Source organism: Gallinula chloropus (assembly GCF_964237585.1).
Source record: "Gallinula chloropus genome assembly, chromosome: 3".
Taxonomy (NCBI): Eukaryota; Metazoa; Chordata; class Aves; order Gruiformes; family Rallidae; genus Gallinula; species Gallinula chloropus.
Window position 1 is genome coordinate 20,524,371 of NC_140087.1, and position 27,131 is coordinate 20,551,501.

General features: G+C 40.9%; 1 protein-coding gene across 1 annotated transcript; it reads left to right on the forward strand.

Annotated features, from left to right (window-relative positions):
* Positions 1 to 1,022: 1,022 nt before the first annotated feature.
* On the forward strand, positions 1,023 to 26,576 carry UBE2J1 (ubiquitin conjugating enzyme E2 J1). The gene is made up of 8 exons (XM_084262103.1): positions 1,023 to 1,064; positions 11,449 to 11,522; positions 12,765 to 12,896; positions 13,548 to 13,632; positions 15,128 to 15,233; positions 17,502 to 17,631; positions 21,454 to 21,585; positions 25,408 to 26,576. Exons 1-8 carry the CDS (start codon positions 1,034 to 1,036, stop codon positions 25,675 to 25,677), a joined length of 960 nt encoding a protein of 319 aa, XP_084118229.1. The 5' UTR covers positions 1,023 to 1,033; the 3' UTR covers positions 25,678 to 26,576.
* Positions 26,577 to 27,131: the final 555 nt, after the last annotated feature.

The following is a 27,131-nucleotide window of genomic DNA, read 5'->3' on the forward strand; positions in this document are numbered from 1 at the left end:
GACAAAATTAAGGACAATTAATGAGCTAGAGACAAGTATCAAGCTTATGCTCTTGAAGACAAGCACATAAAAGCTCAGACGTTTCTTATTTGTTGATTGTACCGAATTAAAATGAGACTGTTGAGATTATGATGACTTTTAAGTTCTTAGAAGTGCCACCCTCAGTGTACCATGGCTATAACCATGAGATAAACTGAAGTTGTAGATGCAAATGTTCTTCTGGCACTGTGGCATGGAAAAAGTGACCACCCCATCAAGTCAAGCTCTTGCAAGTAATTCTTGCCTAAACTAACAATCGGTGCATGACACCGTTTCCATTTGTCATGATCCTGAAAATCCACAAACAAGACGCTATGAAACCTTAAAGTATGTTCCAGTCTTTGGGCAGGGGTCTGTGGGGTGCTGGAAGCCCCCTTTCAAAGCCCCCAGTTTTCAAACGCATCCACTTGCGCGAGAAGGACTCTGGGCAGCTCACCCCCATGGCCTCTGCTGTTCACAGCTGGGACAAGGCGGGCATGCGGGGAGCAGCCACCACAGCAGAACTGCGGCCGAGGTCCCACCCCAGCTGCGCCCGCAGCCGCGGTTCTGTTCTGCTGCGGAGCCCGAGTGTCATCCATTCGCTGCTGCTGGGAACCGGCTCCTTCCACACTACGACAGAGGAGGGTTGGCAGCTTGTGAATTTTAATTTGCGTAACACAAGCTTAGTAGCAGCCAGCAGCCACCACCGCCGGCTGCAGCACGCTCACCCGCCGGGCCCCGGCCGTGCGGCCTGCTCCGACCCCGGGCTGGGCGGGTGCCGCCGAGGGCCACTCCGCGCGGCCAGGCCGCGGGGCGGGAACGGCGAGGCCCCGGGGGCGGTGCCGGCGCGGCAGGTGCCTCCCTTCGCGGTCACGGCGAGGCCGCTGCTGCCACGTCAGGGGAGTTTCCCTAGGCGAGGCGGACTGGGCCGGGCTTGGCCTTTCTCCTCCTCCGTGCCCAGACGCGGCCCTCGCTGCCGGAGACCTTGTGGAAGGAGCGAGCGGTCCCCGCTGCCATGGAGGCCCGGTACAACCTCAAGAGCCCGGGTAGGCGGCGTGGCGGTCCGGCGGGCGCTAGGGAGGCGGCTCCCGGCCTCTCCTGCAGGCCGCGGCCGGGCGGGGGGCGGTAGGGCCGGGCAGGGGGTGCGCGGCCGTTCTTTACCGGCTGCCCAGGCCTCCGCCTTTTGCGGCGGACTGCTGCGGGCCGCCGCGATTCGCGGGAGGCTCTGGGGCCGCTGCCGGGGCGCGGCGGTGGGGCTGGTAACCGCCTCCCGGGCCGTGGCGGGGCAGGTGCAGCGGCTGGGCCGAGGACGCGGTGCGGGGGCGGGATAGGGCCTTGGGCCGCCGCGGTGGCCTGGGTGTCGGTCAGCTGGGCGCCGGGGAGGTGACGGCATTCAGGCGGAGGCCGGCTGGGTCGCTTCTGCTTCCCGTGCGATGGCGTTCAGAACGCCCTCGGAGCTGTAGTTCGGTTGGTAACACCCTGGCTCCCTGGTGAGCGTGTGTTTGTGTGTGCCCACGTTCCTCTGCTGGTCCGTGGAAGCCTGCCTTTGAACTTTGTCAGGTGGCCGTGCCCTGTTCCCCAGGGCATGCCCCTGTTCCAGGTCGGTGAGTGTGAGGGAACAGGCTGCCAACCATAGCTTACTATGTGCTGTATAGGTTTGTTTTATGGAAGCGCTGCTGTAAGCACTGTATTTACATACTTGTGTGCACGTTTGTTCATGGGATTCCATTTTAAAATTTGTGCCTTCTAGTTTCTAGATTTTCGTTTGAATCCTTGACGTGATAGGGATGCCTTGGGAGATGTGGGAGATACCTTGTGCTGGGAGGGAATGTTTTGCTGTTTGGGAAGTGGAGCTGAGAGCAGTTGGGGCCCTCACAGATGTCTGTATGGGAGCAGTGGCCTTGCACCAGTGGTGCAGACCTTCATCTCCTGGAAGCTGTACATGCAGCCTGCCACTGATGGAGCAAAACATCTTCCACAGCTTCTAAGGGCTAGGTGGGTTTGTGTGTTGATCGCTTGTCCTGCCCCTGCTTTCCCCTCTTCTGGTTTTGGGAAGTGGGTGTTATCAGCTTTGTATTAGGGTGAACACTGGCTTTATTGGTTAATCATACTGTCATTGCCAGCATGGGAGGTGGGAAGAAACAATGCTATGATGGCTTGTACCTTACAAACATGAATGACAGGCTTACTTAAAGCAAAACATGCCTGGTGGATGATGTATCTACTGCTAAATTATGTCTGTGGCCTTCACACCCAAGTTGCATAACTGAAAGATAAGAAGGATCATAAAGCAACTTTAATGGTACTTTAATTTATGGTCTAAAATAGCAGAAAGGAATCAGGAAGGCTTGTTGTTCTGGGGAGATATGCTGAATGTGTTGTATATGTGAATTCACAAGGCCATGCAAATGTGCTTCCTAATTACAGTTTGCCACGTCATTGAAAATAGTGGTGGTGTGCTGTATGACGTGCTTCTGGGATCTGGGTGGAGAGGCAAATATTGGTGGTTTAATTTAGAAATGTTCTTCCCCCCCTTGTGTTGCTAGTTCTCCTTGTTTTCAAGAGACAGTTACCTTCATTGGATTGGTTTTCAGCACTGGTGCTGTTCCATAGAAAAATTAATCTCTCTTGGCAAAGATGAATGATTCATGCAATGGGTCAATATTGCATCCCTGAATTAAACCTACTCTGTAGCATATTTCTTTCTATATGGATGCTGAAAGTCAATAAAAATATTTAAATAACTTTAAAAATCTCTATAATATTTAAAGCACTAATTTCAATAGTCATTTAACACACGTGAAATTTTTCATTTAAAAAGGGCGAAAAGGTATTGAATAAACACCAAACAAGATTTAAAATAAGTATTGTTTCTTCAGCAGTTGTCCATTAAAATGAGTTGTCTGTGGTTATATATAGTGATTACTTTCAGTCTGGCACATTTTTTACTAAGCAGGTAGATAAGCATACACAAACATTAATATTTGTGTGTGTTTTACAAATTCCTATCTCATTATGGTTACACCTGTGGTATCTTACGTTTTCCATTCCACTGAAGGCTTAAGGTGAAAATGTTGAATGTTCTACTTTTAAGGTGGTTTTAATTAATGTAAATAAACTGAAATATGTAAAACCAAATCCACCATGTTTCCTGTTTAAAGTGGTTGTGTCATCTGTGTGCTGAAGGCATGATCTCGGTAACTGAGCCCTCCAGGGCTTTAGAACTAGTAGCTGTTCTCGTGCCTGTTGTTCTTGTTCCTCTGAGTTAAAACAGAGGCAGAATCGAGCCGCTAACCTTAAAGGTCTTGGTCAGCTTTAGGGATTTGGAATGTGCTATCTTGAGACAGGGTGAAAAAAGTAATTGTTTTATAGCTGCACAAGAGGCGTCTCCTGTTGAAATCTGCTTTTGGACTTGAGCAAACTCTGGTTGCAGATGGTGACTTCTGTCTGCTTGATTAAAGAGAGCAGATACTACTTGCAGTTTTAGTGTGGGTTGTTACAATGATTATGTTTGGCTTTATCCAAAATACTGTAGAGGAAAGCATGTTTTAAATAGGGAAATTTTATTGAAAGAAACCTGTGCTTTTATTGGTGGTCTTTTTAAGCTGTATTCTCCTGTAGGGCTGTGACAGGAACTGAAGCTCTTCTGTGGTTATACGTGGATCTCTCTTCTGTGAGTAGGTGTGCTAGACCAGACTGACGAATGAGCATCAGTTGGGCTCTCCAGTGTCTGTCTCTTACGTGATCTCAAGAAGATCATATGAAGAGCAATGTTGTTACCCAGATTTGTCCTGCTGCTGGTTGGTCCTAATCAAAATATTTCTCTTCTTCCTTATCCCAGTTTCTCCAGCTAATGTTAATTCATCTTATTGTATATAAAACACAGTAACTCTCCACGACAGGAAATAAGCTGTGCCCCTTCAGCCTGCATGTCTGTCACTGGGAGGCTGCACAGCTGGTGCTCTGGCAGCTCTCTGTTTACCATGGGTGCACTCATGGCCGCTGCAGGACTGGGCTTGGTGAGGGTCTGTGTGAAGCTGCTCATGGCTCCTGTCACTTACTCTTGGTAAGGGCAAGGTGGTGTGGGACAGTCACCTGAAGCTGTCTTCTCACACCATCTGTGGATGTGTTTGTTTTATGATTATTAAGATGATGAAGGGCCTGGAGCATCTCCCCTATGAGGAAAGGCTGAGTGAGCTGGGACTGTTCAGCCTAGAGAAGACTAAGGGGGGACATTATTAATGAACATCTGAAACATCTGAAGGATGGGATGCAGGGGGAAATGGCCAGCCTCTTTTCAGTGCTCTGTGGGAACAGGACAAGGGGCAATGGCTGCAAGTTGGAGCACAGGAAGTTCTGCACCAACATGGGGTAGAACTTTTACCCAGTGAGGGTGAGGGAGCCCTGGGACAGGCTGCCCAGGGGGGTGTGGAGTCTCCATCTCTGGAGATATTCCAGCCCCGTCTGGACGTCTCCCTGTGCAATATGAGCTGGGGAGCTGCTTTGGCAGGGGGGTTGGACCCGATGATCTCTGGAGGTCCCTTCCAGCCCCTATGATTCTGTGATTTCTTACCCAAAAGATTATTAATTTTTAGGAGGTAAGAGACTTGACGCTCCGCACCTCGGGCTTCTTTGTGTTGCTTCAATAAGGCAAAGCCTTTTAAGCTGTTGCTTCATATTTTTATGTCTATTTTTGGCACTTGTAGAAGGGCAAGCTATTTTCTGTCTTAGGATTTCAAAATGGATTAGTCAGTGTATTTCAGCCTGCTACCATATGGCTGATAAACCTCTCCCATCAATATTAAAGCTCAGCTGACTAAAGCACAGACTTCATCCTCTTCATGCTTCAGGAACATCCCTATTTTCTGAAATTTATAAGACAGCTACTTGGAATAATCTCTTTACTTTTTTTTTCTTTCCTAAGAGCTGTGACCCTTAGTCTGCTGTGAGATCAGGCACCAAGTCTTGTAGTCACTTTTTTGTAGTGGCAGTCAGTCTCCCTCTTTCACGTAGGATGTTACCAGTCTTCTAAGCGGGTATTAGCACAGACACACTTGAATTGTGAACAGCTACTTACAGTGACTCACAGTCCCCAAACAACAGTGCTTTTTTTGTTTTGTTTTGGGTGACTTCTTTGTTTTCATCAGAGCTCCTCCTCTACAATTTGACTGGTGAGGGTGAAGGAGGACTGGGGGGAGCACATGGGGAGGCGTGGCTGTGTGCCCTGCACTTGCTGCCTAGGGACAGTACTTTTGGATCTTAGCCACACAGGGACTGTAACGTGCCAAGGTTCTGACCCTCTTAGCCGTTGTCTTCAATACATTTACTGCTTTTCCGACAAACTATACTTCTCTCTGCTCCATATTTTTTACAAGTAAGAAGTATCCTCATCGACAAGCATGCATCAGTTCTTTGTTAATAAAACCCAGTTAATAGAAAATAGTATGTATGGGGCCATTTAGTACCTTCCATGTATGAAAGAGCAATAGGATTTTTTAAAAATAGAAATGGATGTTGAATGGATGTTAAAAATCGATTAAAGCTGAATATGTTGTTTCATCTTGGTGCATTCAACAAGCACCACGCAGTTGGTAAGTTTTATCTCCATTTGTGTTGACTGAACAGTTGTTTTGAATTGTAACTACAGAAAGAGTTCTCTACTTCCTGCTGCTCTGAAGGAAATGAGGACCAAAGGTCTGTCATTTCTAAGGGTGAGAGGAAAGAGAAAACAGACCAATTAATAAAAGAAAAGAATACTTTTAACATTTGTCAATACTGTACATGAGTACAGGAGGCCAGCCAGCCTTGCTAAAGGATAAGTGTGAGGCTGTAAAGCACCTATTTAGGAGGCTTTTGTGGGTCTTGGGCAAGGATATATGTGAAACCCTGAAGATGTAAAGCAGCTGGCATGTCTTTTGGCAAGTTGTATTTCCATGTGTTCTTGTACCAGAAGTAAAAGCAACCAGCAAACTGGATTTTAAAATAAAATAAACTTTGGAACCTCTGTCTGCTCAGTTGTTAGAGTTGTGCAATCACACATTTTGGTTTTGTAAGAACAATTGTTTTGTCTTGTTACGTGAGATCAACATAAAAGAGGAACTAGGCTAGCCAAGACCATGCCAGAAGCAGGGAGTGATGAGTGACCTCATTGTCTCCATTTGCTTCTTTTAAGCAGAGAACTCTTGATTTCCCAGTGTGGTGAAACAGAGTTCCACAGATTGTGATCTTCAGAATAATCTACTACAGTAGATTTTGGTAGAGATGACTTTAGAATGGTGATGCTGTTAACGTGAGACTGGTGTTTTAACTGTTCTTCGTATCGCCCACTCTTCTAGTCCTAGAGGATGTAGCTTTGATAAGGTGGTCGCTGTTGGTATGGGAAGGATCGTGTTATGGGTTGCTTCCACTGCTGGCTTTAGTTATAGAAGACTGAAAAATCTGGAAATCTTTGCATGGTCTGTTGCAAGTATGCCTGTTTCTGCATCCTTCTCTTGCTGAGTTGTCAGAGCAGACTTAGAGGCAGTAAGGAATTGTCCTGGTTTTGGTCAGGATGGAGTTAACTTCATTTGCAGCAGCGGATGGAATGCTGTGTTTGAGAGTTAAAATGAAAGCAGTGCTGGTAACACCCTGATGTTTTTAGTTGCTGTCAGACAGTCAAGGACTTTCTCAGCTCTTCATATTTCTCTATCCATGAGAAAGGAGGGGCGAAGCCAGGACAGGTGACCGAGCTGACCAAAGAGAGTATTCCATGCCAATTACGTCCTGCCCAGGATATCGGGGGCTGATGGGAGGAAGGCCGAGGGCGGCTCTGGGACGCGCGGTTCTTGTGGGACGGTCGGGTTCCGGGATGGCTCTGGGTGGCACGGCCTGAGTTGTGGGTTTGGTGAGAAACTGCATTGTGTAGCAACAGCTTCATAGATTTTTGCTCTAAAGTCCTGTTAGCATTGTTACATTGTATCTTTCTGTTATGTTATTAAACTATCCTTATCCCAACCCACGGGCCTCTTAGTTTCTTGGTTTTGGGGTTGTTATTTGCCCCTTTTCCCTTCCCTTCCCTCTCCCCCCTCCCCCCCCTTCCCTTTTCCCTGCTTTTTCCTTTAAGGAGCAGGCAGCTGTGTGGATCTCGGCTCTCAGCCGGGGTGAAACCACGACAGGAATGCTTCGGAAGAGAAACAGAACATGTAGCATGTTCCCCACATTGGTGATTTAAAGACTTTCCTAACTGGAAGTTTCATCTTCTAGGGGTTTTATTTTGAATGGGTGTATCTGGGAGGCCTGTTTTGGTGGCTTTTTTTTTTTTTTAATGAAGAAAGATCAGGTATCTCAGTCCTAATGAAACTTTAAGAGTAGTCTTAAAACAGCCAAAATTGAGTGACTATAAACTGCTGTGTAATTCTTAAAATGAAAATACAGTCACATTTTTGTGAAATAAAATATTTATAAAAACTCAGAAACCTATTTAAAGACAGATGTGCACAGGGTTAAGAAAGGTGAGGGCAAAATGAATAAGCACAAGGAATGCAGAGGTGGAGAAGAGCATTAGTAATGTGGAGCTCATTTGAAAGTGTGGGAACATGGGCTTATTTCCGGAGTAGATACCATTTGAGGCTGTTCTGGAAAAGGATTGTAATTTATGTTTCAGGGTACTTTTCTCTCAAGCCCCTATTTTCCCTCTTTTGTTGTTTTTTAATTCACTAATGATCACATACCACTTACAGGCTCTAAACTGTCCAGGGAAATCACATTCACAGTGGAGTAGGTGACAGTTTCCTAGTGACACTGCGCAGGTCGCTGTTAAGAGTGTCTGTTTAGATTTAATAAACCACTCTCTAGAGAGTACAGTGCCACTTAAATACCATCCTCTGTATCAAAGAGCTGCAGTAAAGGTATTTAAAAACTCTCCAGACTGCGATGACACTCTGCTTTAAAAATGTTCTTGTATGCTATAGTGACCACATCATTTAAAGTGGTTTTTTAAACTTAAAACGTCAAAGCTTACCAAGTGTTCTCATCTTATGAGAAATCCTGTGTTCTTTACGTATAAATTTTATCCTGACTTTTTATTTCTAATTGTGTGATCCAGTCCTTGTGCAGTTGAACTGTGATTCACCGTTGCTTTTCCCCTTTATGTGAAATTTAAACTTTACTAATTGGGATTTTCTTTCGAATGTGAATACAGACAGTTTGCATGAATGTCTTACCAGGTGGTGGGAAGCTCACTGAGCTCTGAAGTGGCTTGGTGGTTACACTGGCTATGGGTCAGGCTCCCTTGGCTCAGTGGTTTGTGTCCCACTTAGCAAAGGGAGAAAAAAAAAAATGAAGCCAGCTGGATTGAAACAGGCTCCAAAAATGTCACCTGTGACACATGCATCATCTAATTGAAGGGCTCTGATGCATGTCTCAAATGGATTGTACAGTTTCATTTTAAAATCTTTTAAATATTATTGTCTAATATTTGTCCTAATTGTAGATCATTAATAAACAAACATGTAGCAAAGGTGGCACAAGCCAGAATGCATGAAGTTCCATCTGAACATGAGGAAAAATATCCCTTTGAGGGTAACAGCACTGGCACAGGCTGCCCAGAGAGGTTGTGTAGTCTCCTCCTCTGCAGATACTCAAGACCCACCTGGATGTGACGCTGGGCAACCTGCTCTGGGTGATCCTGCTTTAGCAGGGGGGTCCCCTGCTGTTCTCATATTTACTGATAACGTAAGTGGGCTGAAAAGTTAGAGAACCCTTCATCCCAGAGAAATGTTCTAAGAGTTTTATTAATTCACTGGAAAACCTGGATTTAATAAATAAATTGCATCCTGACTTATGTTGTCTTGGTCAGCAAAGCCATGGGGAAAAAAAAAAACATTACTTTTTCTGTATTTCTCCTGAGTAGACCTCTAAATCTCATTAAAAATGAAGAAGAAAAAATAATAATAGCCACCATTAAACAATAAAATAGAAAGCATTTGCTGAAGCAGAAAAAGCTCTGAGGTGGTTTTATTCACTTTTGTCCAGATCAATTAAGTTAGCATTAAAGATTAGGAGATCTCTAGCTTTATGCCAGATGTTTCAGTTTCCTTTGTTTATTTGTTTATTATGTATTTTCTTTTTCAAACAGAAGAACTGAAAATCAGTAGAAGGAAATGGTTGCTATCCATTTGAGGAAGATACTGTCAGGCACAACTAATATCACTTAAGTATGAATTTGTTTCAGTGATGATCCTGCAGTCATCTTTATGCACACAAAATGCTCACTCTTCATGTGATGAAGTACTAGGGGCTGCGCTTTGCTGAACCTGAGACTTCACCCTCACCATGCTTCTTAACTTGGGTTTGATTTGGATTGTCACTCACCTCACCCGGGTCTGTTTCTCCTGTTGAGCTTTTCTATCCAAGTACCCTTGCTTTTTGTGGCTGAGTTGTGGCAGATCTTCAGGAAGCTTGTCACCGTGTCTGGGGTTCTGAGTGATGGAGTTGGAATTTGTATCAGATTTTCTGAATTTCCAGTGAGCAAGAGAGACAGAATCATAGAATGCATTAGGTTAGAAGAAGGGGCCTTTGAAGGTCATTTTGTCCAGACCTCTGCAGGAAGGGGGTTTGCAATATGCAGCATTGCTCTGCTGAAATAAATCCTGTTGCAATGTTGTGTTATCTTTACATTAATGTAACCTCTTTGGCTTTTTTTTATTGTCATGTGCTGTTCACTGATAACATAAAAATGAACTGAAATCCTTCCTTATTAAATTCAGAAGACTACCAACAATAGAGATGTAGCTACTAACAATCTCTCTTCTAGCTAAATAAATTGCTTTAAGAATATTTTTTTCACAATAACATAAAAAATCCGTAATATTTTATTAAGAGAACGTCACCAAGTGTCCAGGGTTGTAGGCTGTGAAGCAATGCTGGATCTGAACCCTTTTCTGGTCCAGGCTGGTTTTCTTCATATTCCTCACTAACGAACTGGTAAACCTTAATACAGATGAAAGAGGCAAACTGGTGTTCAGCAGAGCCTAACATTGCTGCTGGCAACCTGACCTTGCAGGCTCTGCAGGATGGTTAATTGACACCTGCCCCTGGCAGCAGCAGCAGAATTGGGACAGCTGGCAGCAGTGAGTTTCTGCAGAGTCTGTTTGCTTTTTGGGTTTCCATGAAAGGGAATTCTTGAACTCGGAACTGTTGTTTATAGCTGTCAAGAAGTGTGAAGGAGCAAAAGAACTATTCACAGTACATTGAAATCAAAATTCCTCTGCAGGAAGGTTAGAGTAGCTTCCCTCGGAGCATTGTGAGTAAAGCTGTGGGATCTGAGTATGCTACACAGCCTACAGTCAGCTGGGGATGCCAACACTTCCACCATATCTTTATGCTTAAACTGTTAGAAAATCTGGATAGTGTTTCTCCTTCTTTGTAGTTAGATAATTACATGAGTGGGAAGGACATCAGCGGTTTGAAGTGGATGTTGATAATGGATTAAGGGATCCTGTTCCTATGTAGTTACTTAAAGAGGTAACTGGTATTTGTACTTTTTCCACTAAGTTGGAGGGAGTAAAAACTTTCTACCTAACCTTTGTTCATGAGGTGGTGTCCTTGAATTTCTTGTCTGCAGTTCTTATGTTTAGTTTGTTTCTCAGTTTGGCTGAGTTCTTCATTAGACATTAATGCACGATGCATGTCGGGACCCCTGGCAGCACAAATTATGTAACAGGGTACTAAAGGGGAAGGAAAAAAACAGATGCAGAAAATACATATGATGCTGGTGGTTCTAAAGCAGAAGATTGGAGACAATAACTATTTGCTGTCCTGAATTTAGGATGGAAAAATGCAAATGTCCACACTCAGTAGTAGGTTCACATTGCCAACGCTCTGGGTAAAGTTTTCTGACTGGGCGTACACATTTTCAAATCTAGTGTGAAACTCATCTCCTTGGTGTGTTGGGTTCTCTCAAATCTTATGGTGATGCCCTTTGGAATAACTAAGGGTGTAGTCACATAATAGTCACAGGGGGTGTCAGGGATAAAGCTTTTCAAGAGTTGTTTAAAGATGCACGCCATGTTCTTTGTGATAAAATATTGAGGTTATTAGTCTTATATATCTTGTATTTAAAGTCTGAAGCTTTGTTAATGACACCTATGTTTTTCCACACATCTCTGGTGCAATTAATAATGTACTTTCTTCCTAATGTTCAGTGCTGATAAACTATGTGACCATGCAATGTGTTTTTCATAACTTAGTGCTCGTATAACTGATTTAAGATTCGCTCAGTGTGAGTAAATTATATATACTGTCTTGGATTATTAACTTCAGTGAAGAAGCTGGGATGTGCTGAAGAAGATTAGTTAGCTGAATGGAGATCTTCAAGTAATGCTTATGTATTTTTGTATGCAGTGTGCATTATCTGTCTTCATTTCATGTCTTACACTGTCTCTTTTTCAGCTGTCAAACGTTTGATGAAGGAGGCTGCAGAACTGAAGGATCCTACAGATCATTATCATGCACAGCCTTTGGAGGTTTGTTTCTCTAAATGTTTGCCAGATCTTCTAATTAGGCTGTGTTGTGTTATACACTCTTAAATTCTCTATATGCAGATGTATTTTAAATGTACATATTTAGATATGAGCAGACCTTTCAATGCTGATTTTACCATGGTGGAAATTAACAGCAGAATTCTACTTCAGTGGTATTGTAGTTCAGGGTTGTTAGTGAAAGTAAATAAAACCAGCTTTACATTGCATCTGAGTACTTTTATCACACAGGTATAGTCTGTTTATTCCCTCTCCTCCTTCTGAGACTACATTATGTTTAAGTTACGCTTTTTCCCCAACCTCACATCTCAGCTAGGTTTTTTTAGTTGTTCAACAAAACATTTAAGCCTAGGTGATCTGAGGATTCACTGGTGAGAAATGTAAATGGGTGCAGTTCTGGATGCATTCTAAGAGGCAGTGCTTAGATTCCACATAAATAGCAGCTTCTTGAAGTCATCTAAACATCCAGTTAAATTTTTGACATGAGAAGACAGTGAAGTTCTGGTGGTTAGGAGCTTGAACAGAAACACTCTCTGATGTCACTGGAATGATAAAGAAAGGCAGTGTTCCTTGGTATTCAGTTCAGGGGGTTGGTTTAGCAGTTCACAGAAATACATAGTGCACAACATGCTTACAGAAATAGGGTGTTTCTATGTGCTATAAAACACACCTTATCAACTAGTTTTTGTCTTTACCTTGTCTTTTCCTTTCCTGTGGTGAAATGTAAGGTTTAATTCATGCTATTACTTGTAACTTACATGAATTTCTGGGTTAGAACAGTGACTCACTGGGAAGAGAACATTGGCAGATGAAAGGAAGTGCTGAAAACTTTGTTACCTCCCATCCTTCCAAAATTTCTTACTAGGTAAACAGTCACAGCTCCAATACCAGCATTAGTTGAGAGGTCTTGTTCACCTCATTTGGCCTCCTGTCCTAACAGCAGCAGTTGTTCTGAATAGTTAATCAACAAAGCCATTGTGTAAGAAAATTACCAGCTACAATATTTTATCCTTTTAACCAGAATCCTAGTACTGTGTTGGTTGTCTTACTCTCCATTTGATTTTGACTTGTTAAACCTTCTGCCATGCACAGTTTCTTTAGCCTATCCTTGGCCAAGAAAATGGTGTTTAGTTGTGCATTTAATGGTGTTTAGTTGTCCATTTCTTTGACACAATCTTCTTGTTTTGTTTCTTTTTTTTTCTCTTTTTGGGGGGGGTGGATTTTTAGGATAACCTTTTTGAATGGCACTTTACGGTCAGGGGCCCTCCAGATTCAGACTTTGATGGAGGGATTTATCACGGGCGAATAGTGCTGCCACCCGAATACCCCATGAAGCCACCCAGCATTATCCTGCTGACGGTAAGTGTGTCCACTGCCTTTTCTTTTATACCTGTGGTTAAACTGGTCGTGTACCTGAGAGGGATTCTTGGCATTTCAAGTAATGTTATTTTTGCAAGAAAGGTGGTGTAGTATAGTGAATGCTGCCAGCTTAAGACCAGAAGTCTTCCAAGGTGGCTTTGGTATTCTGTAGTTACAGGAAGCTTACCACCTAGTGAGCTGAAGTTTTCTCCAGGAGCACTTACTGCTGATGTCATTGTCTAACCAGATGCTCTTTCCAGAGGCCCTCTTGGTCTCTGTTGGAGACACTGGTCACTTGTAGGAAGGCAGACTTACTCCTTGGGGCAAAGGGCCATATTTGTGCATAGTTTCTTAGAACTATAGCTTTTCCAGGCTCCACATGTAGTGTGTGGGTTCCACAAGCAGCAGGCAAACCACCATGTCACACTGGGGCATGCAAGGTATCAGTTAAGGGTTTCTTCATCCATAAGTAGAGGCAGATGACAGACTTTTTAGTTCAGAAAGCTGAATGCCAGTTTTGTGAGGTTGTCAGTAATATAATTATTAAACATTGACTGCATATATATTTGTCTGATGGTGATTTTTATAACTTGTACCAAGACCCAAGAGTGAATATCCAGCGTGTTTTATTATCTCCTCCTTCCTTTGAAGGCAAATGGCAGGTTTGAAGTGGGGAAGAAAATTTGTTTAAGCATCTCAGGGCATCATCCTGAAACATGGCAGCCTTCATGGAGTAGTAAGTAACACTTATTTGGAAAATGTTACCCCCCATCAAGCAACTCATTCTTTAAAGTGAAAAAAATAATCTCACAAAGATTGCTTGTAGTGGAAAAGAGACTGGTTTTGAGGGACTAAAATTAAGGGAGAATTTGAGAGAGAGTTGTAAAAGAAGGACATAGGAAGATTTCAGGATACTATTAAGTAAATGGTGTGAAAGGGTTGAGAAACTGAGGGGTGTTTGTGGGTTTGCATAGCAAGCTGGGGTCAACCCACCACAGGGGCGAGGGTAAGCTCTTACTTATTTGGATACAAAAGCATTAAGAATTGTCAGACTACTTAGAGTATTCTCTGGTTTTGTTGGTTTGGTTTTTAAATTGTTCTTATGAAAATACTTCAAACCCTATTGCTTTACCCTGGTTTTGTATAATCGTGAAAACCAGCTTGAATATTGGTAGAGGTGAGTGTGGTCGGCTTTCAGTTCTGATGCTGTACATCTGAACACTCAAGAGGAAAGACAGTGTTGTCTGAGTTCAGAGTAACTGAGTGTTTTCTACCTTTATATTGTAAGTTTCCTTATCACAGAACTTGAGGGTTGGCACAATTTATCCACAGCAATATTCCTCTGGTTTTGTAATGTTTGTTTTGCTGAGTACAGTACAGCAGTCATTTCTTTGGATGTCAGCTGCATTATTAAAATATGTTAAGATGATCTGTGGAGTTTTCTAGCAGCCCACTCCTCAACTTTTGTAAAACCTTTTAGATTTTTTCTGAAAAATAGAAAATCTCATCTTCTAAGTACGAAGTATAAATACCCTGTCTCTCTTCTGTGATACTTACCGTGATATTTATTTACCCAATATACTGGCAAAGTCTCTTAAATTCTTAAATTGGTGGCTGTGTAAAAAATGGAATGATATGTATCATCAAAAGAGATGTTTTGGGTGACAATTTTGTTTATGTGCTGTTACTAGTATTTCAGCAAGCTCCTTCCCCAGTATGTTGGCATAAAAAAACTGAACTAATTCTGTAATACATTGCATAAAATAAAGCCACTGAGCTCTTGTGCACTAAATTGCAGAATGCATGTCTAATAGAAAATACATAAAAAGAAGAATGCCTTAGGAATCCTCCCCTTCTTCCCCCTGTCTATCTATATGCTAATTTTACCTTACCTTTTGTTCTTCAGGACCCGTTTTTAAAGTTTGGAACCTCTAATCTTTATATTGATGCAATGTTTCTGGCATAACTTTTTTTTTTTCTCTGTGTTGGCTGGTGGAAGAATAAGGCCTTACCTTTAATTTATAATGTGAAGTTGGGAAGTTTAGAAAAAGAAGAAAGCCTTGATGCCTACCAAAAAAAAAAAAACCAGTGGCTGCTTGTATGAAATTCATATTGCTCCTCTGGACAAAATGAAATTTTGCAGGCAGAACTGCAACTTTACAGAGTATGGAGGGAGTAGAAATAACAATTGTTTCTGCAACCTTGTTTGTGTATCTGTTTTCCCATTTTAGTAAGAACAGCTTTACTGGCCATTATTGGATTTATGCCCACCAAAGGTGAAGGAGCAATAGGATCTCTGGATTACACACCGGAAGAAAGAAGAGCTCTTGCAAAGAAGTAAGTGCTGAGTTTGTTACTGCAGGTACATATGTCTGTAGTCCCTTTTAGCGTAAGGGACTGAGTAGAAGTTGGTCACTTCAGTCTCTAGTCATCCGTTTATTCCAGGCATTTAAAAAGTTGTATGTCATGTATGTTTATGTGGGGTTTTTTTCCATGAATATTGTGCAATTTCGGAACTTATGGTCAAACAAAACACTTTGAGACGTCTGTATTCCTTCCAGCATTGTGTGGTCAAATTAGAGGTTCATCTGAAACTCAGGCTTAGAGATGTAATTAATATTGTGATGCAGTGGTAATTGCAGTGTGGAGGGAAAATGAGCATGATGGAATTGCTAGTAAGCATAAGTGGGGGAGAAAACAACCAAAACAATGATGCATCATTTCCCTGAAGTAAATAACGAAAGAATGACAAAAAAAGCAACTGCTTCTGAATGATTTCTAGGAAATTAGCGTAAAATTAGATTTTTGACTGATGAAGTGATTAGCTTCGTGGACAAGGGGAAGGCTGTGGATGTTGTTTATTTTGATTTTTGGCAAGGCTTTTGGCACAGTCTTCCTGACCACTGTCATAAAGAAACTCATGAGGTAATCTTAGGTAAGTGGGGACAGTAAAGTGGATTAAGAACTGGCTGAACCCCTTGGCTCAAGGAATTGTGGTAAGCAGCACAAAGTCGCTACTCGTGTGCTTTAGGGATCGATACTGGGGCCAGTGCTATTCAGTGTCAGTGACCCGGGTGATAGGGCAGGGTGCACCCTCATCAGGTTTGCAGATGAAAGGATACTGGGAAGAGTGGGTGATACACTAGAAGATTGCACTGGAGGAATCTCATCAGGTTCAGCAGAGAGAAGAGCAAACCCCTGCCCCTGTGGAGGAATAACGCCAGCTGACCAGTTGGAAAGGAGTGGATGAGGGGAGGACCTGGGGGTCCTGCTGGACAGCCAGCTGATCACGAGGAAGCAAAGAAGGCTGCATTGAGAAGAGCATTGCAAGCAGGTCAAGGGAAGTGATCCTTCCTCTGTACTCTGCACTGGTGAGACATGTGGAGTGCTGGTTTCAGGTCAGGGTGCAACTCACTGGAGCAAATCCAGTGCAGTGCCACAAAGGTAATTGAGGGGCTGGAATCTGTTTCATACAAGGAGAGGCTAAGAGAGCTGTGAGTCTTCACCCAGGAGATGAGGAGGCTCAGAGGATCTTATCCATGTGTACAAATATCTCAGTGGAAGGCTTTTTTCAGTGGCATCCAGTGACAAGACAAGAGGCGGTGAGCACAAACTGAGATCCACTAAATTAAATCTGAAGGCAAAGAAGCTTCTTTGTACTGTGAAGATGGTCAAAACACTAGCGCAGGTTGCTCAGAGAGAATGTGGAGTCTTCATCCTTGGTGGTATTCAAAAGTGTGACTGGAAACAGACTTGACCAATATGCTTTGCTTGACCTGCTCTGAGTGAGGAGATTGGACTAAATGATTTCTGGAGGGCCCTCCCAACCTTACTTATCCTGTGATTATCCTTAAATGAAATCTTACACCTGTGGGGTTTTTTGGGTCTTTCTCCTTTCCCAATCTGAGGTTGAGAAGGTATTTGAAAGACCATATCTCTGCCTTATAAGGAAAGTTACTGTATTCAATATTGTAACTGGTACCTTACTTTGAGACAGATGTGAGTTTACTCTGCCTGTACTCCAGGTCAATCAGAAGCCACAACTTTCCTGTTAGCTTAGCTCTGCATCAGAGCTAATAAACCCTGCTGAGAGGGAGGGCGTAGTGAGTTAGTCTGGATACTGTAGTAGTTTCTTACTGGCTTGGAGAGCTGCCTGTAGTGTGACCTACAGACAAATGATGTGTGCAAGAGAGGAAAGAAAGCTAATGCTCTTGCAGAATCTAATATTCCTGGATTTGAGGTGCAAGCTGCTGGGTCCAATTTAATATTTGTAACAATAGTTAGATCTTTATAACTTAGAATTTTCATTTGTTGCAGATACGAAGTTTTAAAATGGTAACAAAGTATTAATAAAACATAGATAATAATGTGCCAATCAATTGTTAATGTTTTCCTAAATGATGTGGCATAATATGTGTTTGTAGTATAGGTAGTTCTCAACATACTTCTTCAAGATGTGTGATTTGAGGTGGGGGAAGCACTTTCAAGCTACTGGTCTTGACACCACTTGTTTTTTTGTGGATTGTTTTGAAAATAGTTTGTTTAAACAAGCACAGAAGAACATTATGAGAACATGCTATTCTGAGCTGTGTCATTTGTGGCCAGGTCACAAGACTTCTGTTGTGAAATGTGTGGCACATCTATGAAGACAGCCCTGTTACCACTAACATCCGGCAGCGTGTCAAGCCAGGCGGACAAGGAGGCTAAAGAACTTGCCAGACAAATTAGCTTCAAGGTGAAATCACTGTTTCAACTTGTTATCTCTGTTGTATAGAATAAAAACAAAGCAGGGAGGGGAAGAGGGGGAGGAAAAACTTATAAATTGCAGCAGCGCTCATCATTTCAGAAACATTCATCAATCACTGCTTTTAATACAGTTTGAAAGAGGAAAAATAGTGGATCTTTTCAATGTGCCAGATAATAAATTTTGCATCTCAAATTTCATTGTTTTCACTCAAAATCACTGATTAGTTTTAATTTCAGTGTGAACACTGCAGTAAAAACTGCCTGTGTTGCTTCTACTGACATGTTTTCAGTCTCTAATAACTTGATTAAATTCTCCAGAATTAATCTGGTCAACAAAGTGTTAGGAAAGTTTGGGCAAAGCTAACCTAAATTTCTTTTCCTTTGTGATTTCCCCCTGCCCCCTTTCCTTTTGGCTTGTGGAAAGAATAAGACACATTCCTACTGAAAAATGGTTCCAAATTGTTTTGAACTACTCTGCAGCTGAAGATACTGAAAGTTGAACTCTGGTATGGAAGTTGCTGTTACCCAAAAACGTGTTCTAGCTTGTGTTTCAGTGAAAGCAAGGTCTGTTTAGCCCAGTACATGCCTAGAAAATTGCATGTCTTGCATGCACGTTTGCTGGGTTTTCCACTAAACTCTTAAATCAGCCATTACCACAGATTGTTGTGCATGAGGGCAGGGAAGTACAGTGATACGTTATGATGGTGTGGCACTGGTGCAGAATGCATCCTCACTGAGGTAAGGGATACTAATGTGTCCTCTTTCATCACCAATGTGTTCTAACACTGTCCTATGGACTATTTTTGTCTGTGTAAGTTCCATGAGAGTAAAGAGGGCATCCTTCTGAGTGCTGCTGCCAGTTTTGCAGGGCCTTGATATTGCTGTGTGGTCTCAAATCTAGATGTGTTGATGTGGTTGGGTCTGTGTGTAATGACACTTATGATTAAAAATATTGCAAAGTGTTTTACGAACATGAGGAGATAAAGGGACAGTTTTAAAGTTGAACTACTTAGAGAAGCAGTGGACTGCCTGCTCCAGGCTCTTTTACAATATATAAAGGTTAAAAAGTGTAGGATTCATGTTTACCTAAGAACTGCTAATTCTCATCACAGAAATTCTAGAAATATCAGAGTACACACACACACATATATATGTATATATTTAGAAAGAATTCTTAATTTATATTTCATAGCTTTTTTCAATTTTAAATGAAAGACTTGAGGACATCGATGTCTAAAGAAAATTGGTGTGTTCCATGTATCTATATACTTAACTCCACCTCCTAAGAACAAGCACTCAGAATGGGTAAAACAAACTAAAGCCTCAGGTTTCTACAGCCTTTTACAATCCATTGTGGGTTTTTTACAAGGTAAATCAGTTCTGTCCTCTGATTGTGTCTTTCTTCCCTTTCTATAATTAAATTTTAGGGATTGAGGGTGTGTTAAGCTTCCTACCTCTCTGCTCTGCTTGACTGACTTATTGTTTGATTGATGTTGGGCTGAGGCATTTGATTGTGTTCGTAGTAAACTAATAGTATGAATTACTAGCAGGGAATACAGAGGCTTTTAATTATTTTGATATATTTCATGTCAATTTATGGGATAAGATTTTAACCATCAGATTGCTGATTGATTGTATAATTTGAGACCGTCTCTACTAGCAAACATACTTGCAATCTCTGCATTATCTTGATCCTTCAGAGATTTCCTAACTTTTTTCTAGATCATCCTGGGATTATGAGAAATCTTATACCAGTTTAAGCAAAATGGTAACTTCTAAAAATGCCTGTGTTGCAGGAGAACAAAAACCCCTCAACAAACCACACTTCCTCATTACAGTTTTCCTGCTTCTGTGAGCCTCCACCTATGTTCTGGTCTGTTTTAATAGAAAATTATATCTTTATTAGCTTTACATTGACTTGCAAATTGGTCTGTGTGTATTACCATGAATTCCATTCCGCTTGAAATAAAAAAAAAAGACTGATAGCACATGTATTACTGTAAAACAACATGGTTTATCTACACATTGCCATCTCAAGGCATATTTTACAGTAAAATTAATTCTTCAGTCCCCCTCATTATTACATTTAAATATGTTCATCTTCCCTTGATGTTCTTTCCAGCTATTCTGAAGGAGTGGTAAGAGCCAGACAAGAGGCACAAGCTGACTAAAAATGATATTTCCATTTTTGGGGACTTCAAAGTGCTTTTTTTTTTTAAATGCTAGTTAGACTTCAGTCTAGCATAATAGACTTAGTACTTTCTTAAACTAAAATAAATCAAATGTACATTTGTTAGTGTATGTGTTTTATAGAGATTAATGCTAAAGATGAAGTAAGATCTTCCTAGAAAAAGCTGAGGTATGAAAAACAGTGGTCATGGGTTCCAGGGTAGGATCTTGCAACGGAATGTGAGAAAGGAAAATTCACCCCACAGGTTGTCAAATGCTGGAGCAGGCTACCCTGAGAGGCTTTGGAGATGCTCACAACTTGATTGAACAATGACTCTACTTTGAGGAGGGAATTGAACCAGATGACATCTAGGGGGCCATTTCAGCCAAACTATTCATAAATCATGTATTGCTGCTTTGCTGGTCCATCTTTGAGTCACAACTTGTCCTAGCTAATACTGGGCTATGTAATAGTCAGATGCAAAAGGAAAGCAGTGTTGTCAGACTGCAAGTGTTTTTATATCCTAAAATCATCTTCAGTTTGTTTTAGTGACTTAGTTTTTGGATTCTCTTGAGATAATATATGTGAAGAAACAAGGAATTTAATTTCCTCAAGTGAAATAGTGTCATGAAAGAAAGTTTATCAGCTTGTTTTCACCATAACTGGTTGGTTTTAATACATTGTTTGTATTTCTTACTACTACTACCACTACTGATATCTGCATTTGAAGACAGTTACTAGATTTGGAATTGTCATCGGTATAATAAATTGAGCTCTAGAAACATGACTTGGGAGAAGACTTGCTTGCTGATTAAAATGGATCTAGTGATTTTTTTTATTTATATATATATATATATAAATTTGAAAGTGTTTCTGTTCAGGATTATGATGTTATGTCCTTTCCATTCTGAGGGGATTATTGCAGGTATATATACTGTTTTATCAAGAGGTTTGTTAGTGATCGTCTACATGTTACTACCAACCCCTTGTCTCAGATTTCCAAAAGAAATTCTGGGATTTGATGTTTATCAGACTTTCTATAAATGCTTACAGAAGTAGTATTGTAAGACTTGCATTGTTCTTCTCTCATCATGAAATCTAAGTATTGAAGTTAAGGTATGTGTGCCTGACACAGTGTAGTGCCACACGTCTGTACCCACTCTGGCTGTGAGGCAACTTCAGTACTTAATAGAAGCAGCATAACTGAGTTAAATTAGCACTTACCAGAGGCTAGTTAGCCCCCCTGAGAAACAGGCTGTATTAGTTCACTTGTAACAACAATATTTGGCATTCAGTTAAGGACCTGATTTTAAAAAACGGTGTTATTTCTGGCACAGTGGTGTCCTGGATGTTTCTTTTTTGCTCTTTGCATCTATACATTTTTTTGAATGTTATACCTGTTACGTGCAAACAAGCTTAATTTTTTTTTTTTAAATTGAAGTTTGCACATCTGTAGGCTTATTCCTAGAGAAAGACTTTCTTACACCTGTTGGTTTGTAATTGAAATGCATCTGGATTACTTGATTGTTACATTTCAGTGAGTTTCATTCTCCATACATTAAAATAAATTCCAAAATAAAGCACATCATCTTGGAGCAATTTTGATCTTCTCTCTGAAGCATACATATGTACTTCTTGCAGGCAGAAGTTAATTCATCCAGGAAATCTGATGCTGGACCCTCAAATGTGTCAGGATTGAACCACTCTGTTGCTTCACATGAGCCTCAGCAGGATGGTGCAGCTAGAGCATCACAGGATCCAGCAAATGCAACGGTAGGTCCATCTTTCAGCTTTATCGGTGCAAGTACACGCATAGTCCAAGTGTGAAATTGGTATTAAGCTGATTGGAGGCTTCATTGAGAACATGCTTCATTGTAGTTCACACATCTCTTCTAGAACTTCTGCATACTCTGATATAAAATAGAAGTGTAAGCTTTAGCAAATAGTATGCTGAATCAGTTTCAGCAATAGCAATATCTTGGCTTTCACTTTCTTCTCTTAAAAGCAATAAATAATGTTCTTCTAGCAATTTGTGTTCCCAGTAGTTCATTTAATGTGTGGGTTAACAATTAACTTAGACATGAGGGTGTCTGAAGTACTACCACCATTTACCATCTTCATATGACAGGTTTTTGCAATGGAATTCTTAGCCATAGCAAAAAAAGTTTCAGTCATAATTATTAATTATTAAGTCCATCTTCCTGTTTCTTATAACCTCTTAAGTATATCTGACTAAAATATCCTTACCATTTGAAGTGTGACACTTGTGTTTTAATACTGCTAGGTGTAAGACTTGCATAATGGTTTCAGAAGTGACCGAGGCCTGGTGGTGGGCCAAGGCAGCTGCTGTTATGACTGTGGCAAATGCAATCTAAATTCACTGATAAATTACAAGCAAATCCCAGCTAAGCTGCCTTTTTTAGAGAGGATGGGGCTGTGAATCACTTAAAACCCCCAAACAACTAAAACGTGTCAAATAACGTCAGACCATCTGTTGAGTGTTTGCAACATATTTTCAAGCTATGTAGAAATATAAACATGCTAATAGCATACTCTTTTCCCCACAATAAGGATTTTTCCAGATTGTTCAGGATTTAATAAACCATTTTATTTTATTCTTCTTATTACAAATTCTAGCTAATCAAGTAGAACTGGCCAAAATACCAAGGTATTTGGAGTGTTTTCTTGAGGAAAGAGACTGATTTTTTTTTTTTTAATTAATCCCTTTTCTAGGAAATTTATTTTACTCAATTATGCTGATTTAATAGTAATGATGACCTTCATTTTTTAGTAGAACAGTCCCACGTGAAACGAGGCCTTTAAACATACTCATGGACGTAAAAATATTTATGTGATAAACTGGAAATAATGGAAAGTGGCTTCATGTTTTGAGGGATCAGACTGTCACAGTCATGCTTGTTACTTTGAGTTTGAAGCAGTACCCGTGCTTCTGAGCTGCCGTGTTTTGACTGTTAGGAATTTTCTGGAGCCTTTGAGGAGTGAAAACTTTAAAACCAAACAGTAGAGGAAAGAAATGTGCAATGGGGAAGACAAAAGAATGGGTAGATTCTTTAGTTGCATTTTGTTATTTGGTGGAACTTTTTGTTAATTGTAACATGTGGACATTTTACTACATAAATCTAAGTCGTGTCCTTGGAGCAAAGTCTTCTACCAGTCCTAGCAGTTTGAGAAGCCTCAGAAATAGTATGACAAGTGCATATTTGGTGACTGTAAGGATCAGATGCTGAAGGTGGCTACGATGTAGCTCGTAGTAAATATTTAATAATTTTTAGTCTAGTAAGTGTTCATCCTCAACATTTCCAGTATGGTTTGGCAGAAAATGACTTAGAATTGGATGGAGATTGTCATGTGAAGTGGTGTAAAAGTCTTGACACTTTTAATTAAGGAGAATTTAAAAACTTGCTCTAAGTGAAGACAAGAAAGCTGTGATATTTTAATTTTTTTTAAACTACACTCCATCTGATGGTTTTGTGATTCTTAATTAAGTATTCAAACAAAACAATTATCTAAATGTATGTAAAATACACTGGTCCCACATTTATATTAGGTAATGATCAATCCTTTCTTATATAACTTGCTTCTGCATGTCTGCTCATACTTGGCCATTGATGAGGGTGGGAATCCCAAGGCAGTGGATTAGCTCAGCTTTGGGTGAAGCATTCAGTCTTCTGCTGCCCTAATGCATTTAGATAATTTTCTCAGAAAAAAGAAAAATAGTTAAAGCTTTGCAATTGTCAGCGAGGTTTCTCTTGAATTACAGCTCCCTTTGTGTCAGTGTGTGGCACCATGCCCATCCAGAACAGGGAGGTTTTAATTTTAAAAAATGGAAGTGTTGGGAAGAAACTCAGGTGTGTGACAACCGGGGTTAGTTACTGTATGAAGGATCAGGAGTATTTCTAGATTTTTAAAAATTCCTTTTTGCAAAGGTATTTTAAGAAGAATAACACTTTGCTGGCTGAATTTGCAGTTCTTGCTTCCTGAATTCACCTCTGTCCGTCTCCCCTTCTGAAGGATGGGAGTGTAGATGAATCTAGGAACTTGATTTTCAAAAGCTCAGCTTCCCTATGTCTTTATTGTCTTTGGCATGAGGATCTTTCAGGTGTGTTCAGTATGAAGCACAATGACTTCTGCGGTGTAGTGGAAATCATGGCAAGCTGCTCACGGTGTTCCTGGCTGGCTCTGCTGATAAAATGTTTTTTATGAGATTTACTTTTCTTTGAAGCTACTCAAGCTGCTTGCTTGCTTAGGCAAGAAACCAATGTCAACAGGCATGCTGTCAAATGTGGCAAGTAATTGTGTCAGTACTTCCCTACTGATAATAAACAGTGGGAATTACTAACGGTGAGGGGGTAGGAAAGGAATGTGGGATAGTACAAGCACTGAGGAGGTGGAAAACTGGAGATTATTCTCCCACATGGAGAATGTGTGGCCAAAGACTCACAACAACAAGTACTGCTTACTGTAAGTCTCGTGGTTCATCAAACCTGATGGACAGTTTAGGACATCCCCTGTCTGGCCGTGTGGGATGGTTGTCTTTTGTGGATATAGTACCTGGCCAGAATCATGCTTAAGGTTATGGATATTGTGTCCATTAAAATGCTTTCACTTGGAAGCAGTTACAGTATATCCAGAACTCTGGTTTTACCTGCTGCAGTGGTAATCAGCCTCTTAGAAGAAAGGAATTGTGGGAGAAAAGCTGTCTGGAAAATAGCTGCAGGCTGCTTTAAGTGCATATATCTGCAGACTGTTCTGAGAAGTGAAAAGAAGGCAAAAAAAAAAGACCACAACTTTTTGTCAGAGCTACTTTTAAACACTTAAACATTTTTACAGGGTTAAATTTTATTTCCGACATCTGTGCTGTGCCACTATTTTTAATATTGAAACACTGGAATTTTGAGCCTTTCAGTATTTCAAGCAGGATTAGGCCAGTGGAATATCAGAACCCATGGCTTCAATCTTGTAAACTGAAATTTTTTCTTTAGAATAATACTTCTCCTGGGCTGAACATCTGTTGCCTGTATATTTTTCTCTTTTGCTACAGGTAGCCCAGCGTTTGACCAGTAGAGGGCAATAGGTGTGTGCGTGTATAGGTACAGCTCTCACCAGCTGCTGAAAATCGCTTCCTCCTGTTGTGTTCAGGATTTTTGTTCTGTGTTGTTTGCAGTGGTGGTGATGAGAACAGGCTTTTGGACCCAGCGTTGCTTAATTACAGCTCTCTGGACTTCTTCCTTGCCCTCCCCAACTTGTTTCCCTCTCAAGTACAGGCAACATTACAGTCTTCAGACGCTTCTTGAACGGCAAAGAGTTAAGCAAATCCTAGACAAAGATATTTAAAACCTAGAATTCAAATATTGTTTGACAGACTTTCTTCAGACGTTTCTTGTCCCTAGAACTGCTGATGTGCAGTTTGAAGTGGACTTCTCAAGGTAGCGATCTCCTAATTACTAGTGACATGTACTATCAGGCTTTCAAGTGTTACTGCCTGCTATCTGAAGAGTACAGTTTAGTCCTGGTGGGTTTATTCCTGGCTAATCGTATGCACTGTTTTGCCTCTCATCTCTTTGCCTTTTTCAGCCTGAAACTCAGGGCAGCACTGCAGCGACCAGTCAGGAGCACACGCCGCCTGTGTCCACCAACACGTCTCTGAGTCCGCGGCAGCGCCGTGCCCAGCAGCAGAGCCAGAGACGGGCTCCATCTTCAACCGACTTCAATCGGGTACAGCAGCCAAGAGTCAACATGAACCACACTGGATCAACTGTTCTGATTGTCCTCCTGACTTTTGCATTGGCAGCTCTTATATTTCGTAGAATATATTTGGCTAATGAGTATATATTTGAGTTGTAAGGGGGCTTGTCGTAACGTCAGCAACTTGAATGCTTCGTTGAACATTCTGTGTTGGGTATGACATGAACTGTTTACAAAGTTTTACTTTTTGTATTTACATTTAAATCCTTATGAATGTTAATGTACCTACAGATACATTACTTGTAAGAAAAGCGAAGTTGGACATATAACTACAACAAGTATTACTTGAGTGCCCTCTAGATACTTGGAGAAACAGTGCAGTAGAATAGTAACATCAAGGTATGTGGGAGGGGAGTCAATCTGAGTAATTTATCAACTAGAAAAAGACAATTCAGAACAAGTGGCTGATTCCTTTGTGGAACGTAAATGCAATTAGTCACCCCATCTGAGTTAGTGTAAGATCTGACATTGGGGAAGGAACATGAAACACTACTATGTGTTTGCATCCAGTGAACTCTTCATTTAGAGTTTTGTAACCACTTTTATTTACCATGACACATTTCTAGAGGAGGGAACACAACATATTGGTTGTGGTGCTGCTTTGTGTGTGTCATGGGGGAAGGCAGGCAGGAAGGAAGGGGCCAGAAAACTGCTTGTGTTGTTTTGATTTTTATTTTAGTTTTGGAAGAAAGATTGGATAATCTTTTGCAAGATTTGAATGTCCTCTTCTAATACTGTCAGTTGTATATCTTGGGTTTTTTAAAATTTGAAGATTATATAAAACGTATCTATTATTGCAATAGTTATAAATATGTAATATAATTATTTACCCAGAGCTATTGTCTTTTAATTATACCAGAAATATACATGTGTTAAACTGAATGTTTCATACGTGGTTTTATTTACTAAAGAAAATTTAAACCTTATTATACTTAAACCCTCATATATATGAACATGCTTAAGAGAAGTATTTATTAAAACCCTGGTAGTAATAAAGAAGTTCAAGACAGTCTTTGGTCATGTTTCAAGTATCATTTGGCCTTTTGTTTCATTTTCTTTTGGTTTAGGGTTTTTTAACCTAAAATCATTCTTGGACCCAGAGGCTTTCTGCATTATTAATTTAGTAAAAAAATAAACAGTTGGTAATCACAAACGCTGGGAAGTCACATATAAAAGCAATATACAATTGCTAGGATTTTGAAAGACTTTCTCTGTGAATCAAGTATTGCAGTGGTGTGGAAGAAGGTGCTGGTATAACTTTGCTCTTTTGTTCTGATTTTAAGTGTATTCCAGGATGATTATTTCAAAGCCAGTGAAATTTAGGTAGCTTTCCTATTCTTCTTGTCAAACATGATAGCACTGGTTTGAGATGCTCATCCGGTTTCTCAGCAAGTACTAAGCTGCCTACAGTGCTCCTGAATTTTGTTAAATATAGTATGTGTTAGTGCTTTGAATGGTAAAGTAGCCATAACTACTTCTAAAACAAGGAAAGCCCATTGTCTTTCTAAGGAGGACGTGGAAATCAAACCAACACAACAACCCCTACAGAACTG

Bases quoted from the DNA above. Each gene is read 5' to 3' on its own strand.
- UBE2J1 (XM_084262103.1), top strand. From the start codon at position 1,034: ATGGAGGCCCGGTACAACCTCAAGAGCCCGG. The intron at 1,065-11,448 runs GTAGGCGGCGTG...TCTCTTTTTCAG, and splicing joins GTACAACCTCAAGAGCCCGG to CTGTCAAACGTTTGATGAAG. The intron at 21,586-25,407 runs GTAGGTCCATCT...TGCCTTTTTCAG, and splicing joins AGGATCCAGCAAATGCAACG to CCTGAAACTCAGGGCAGCAC.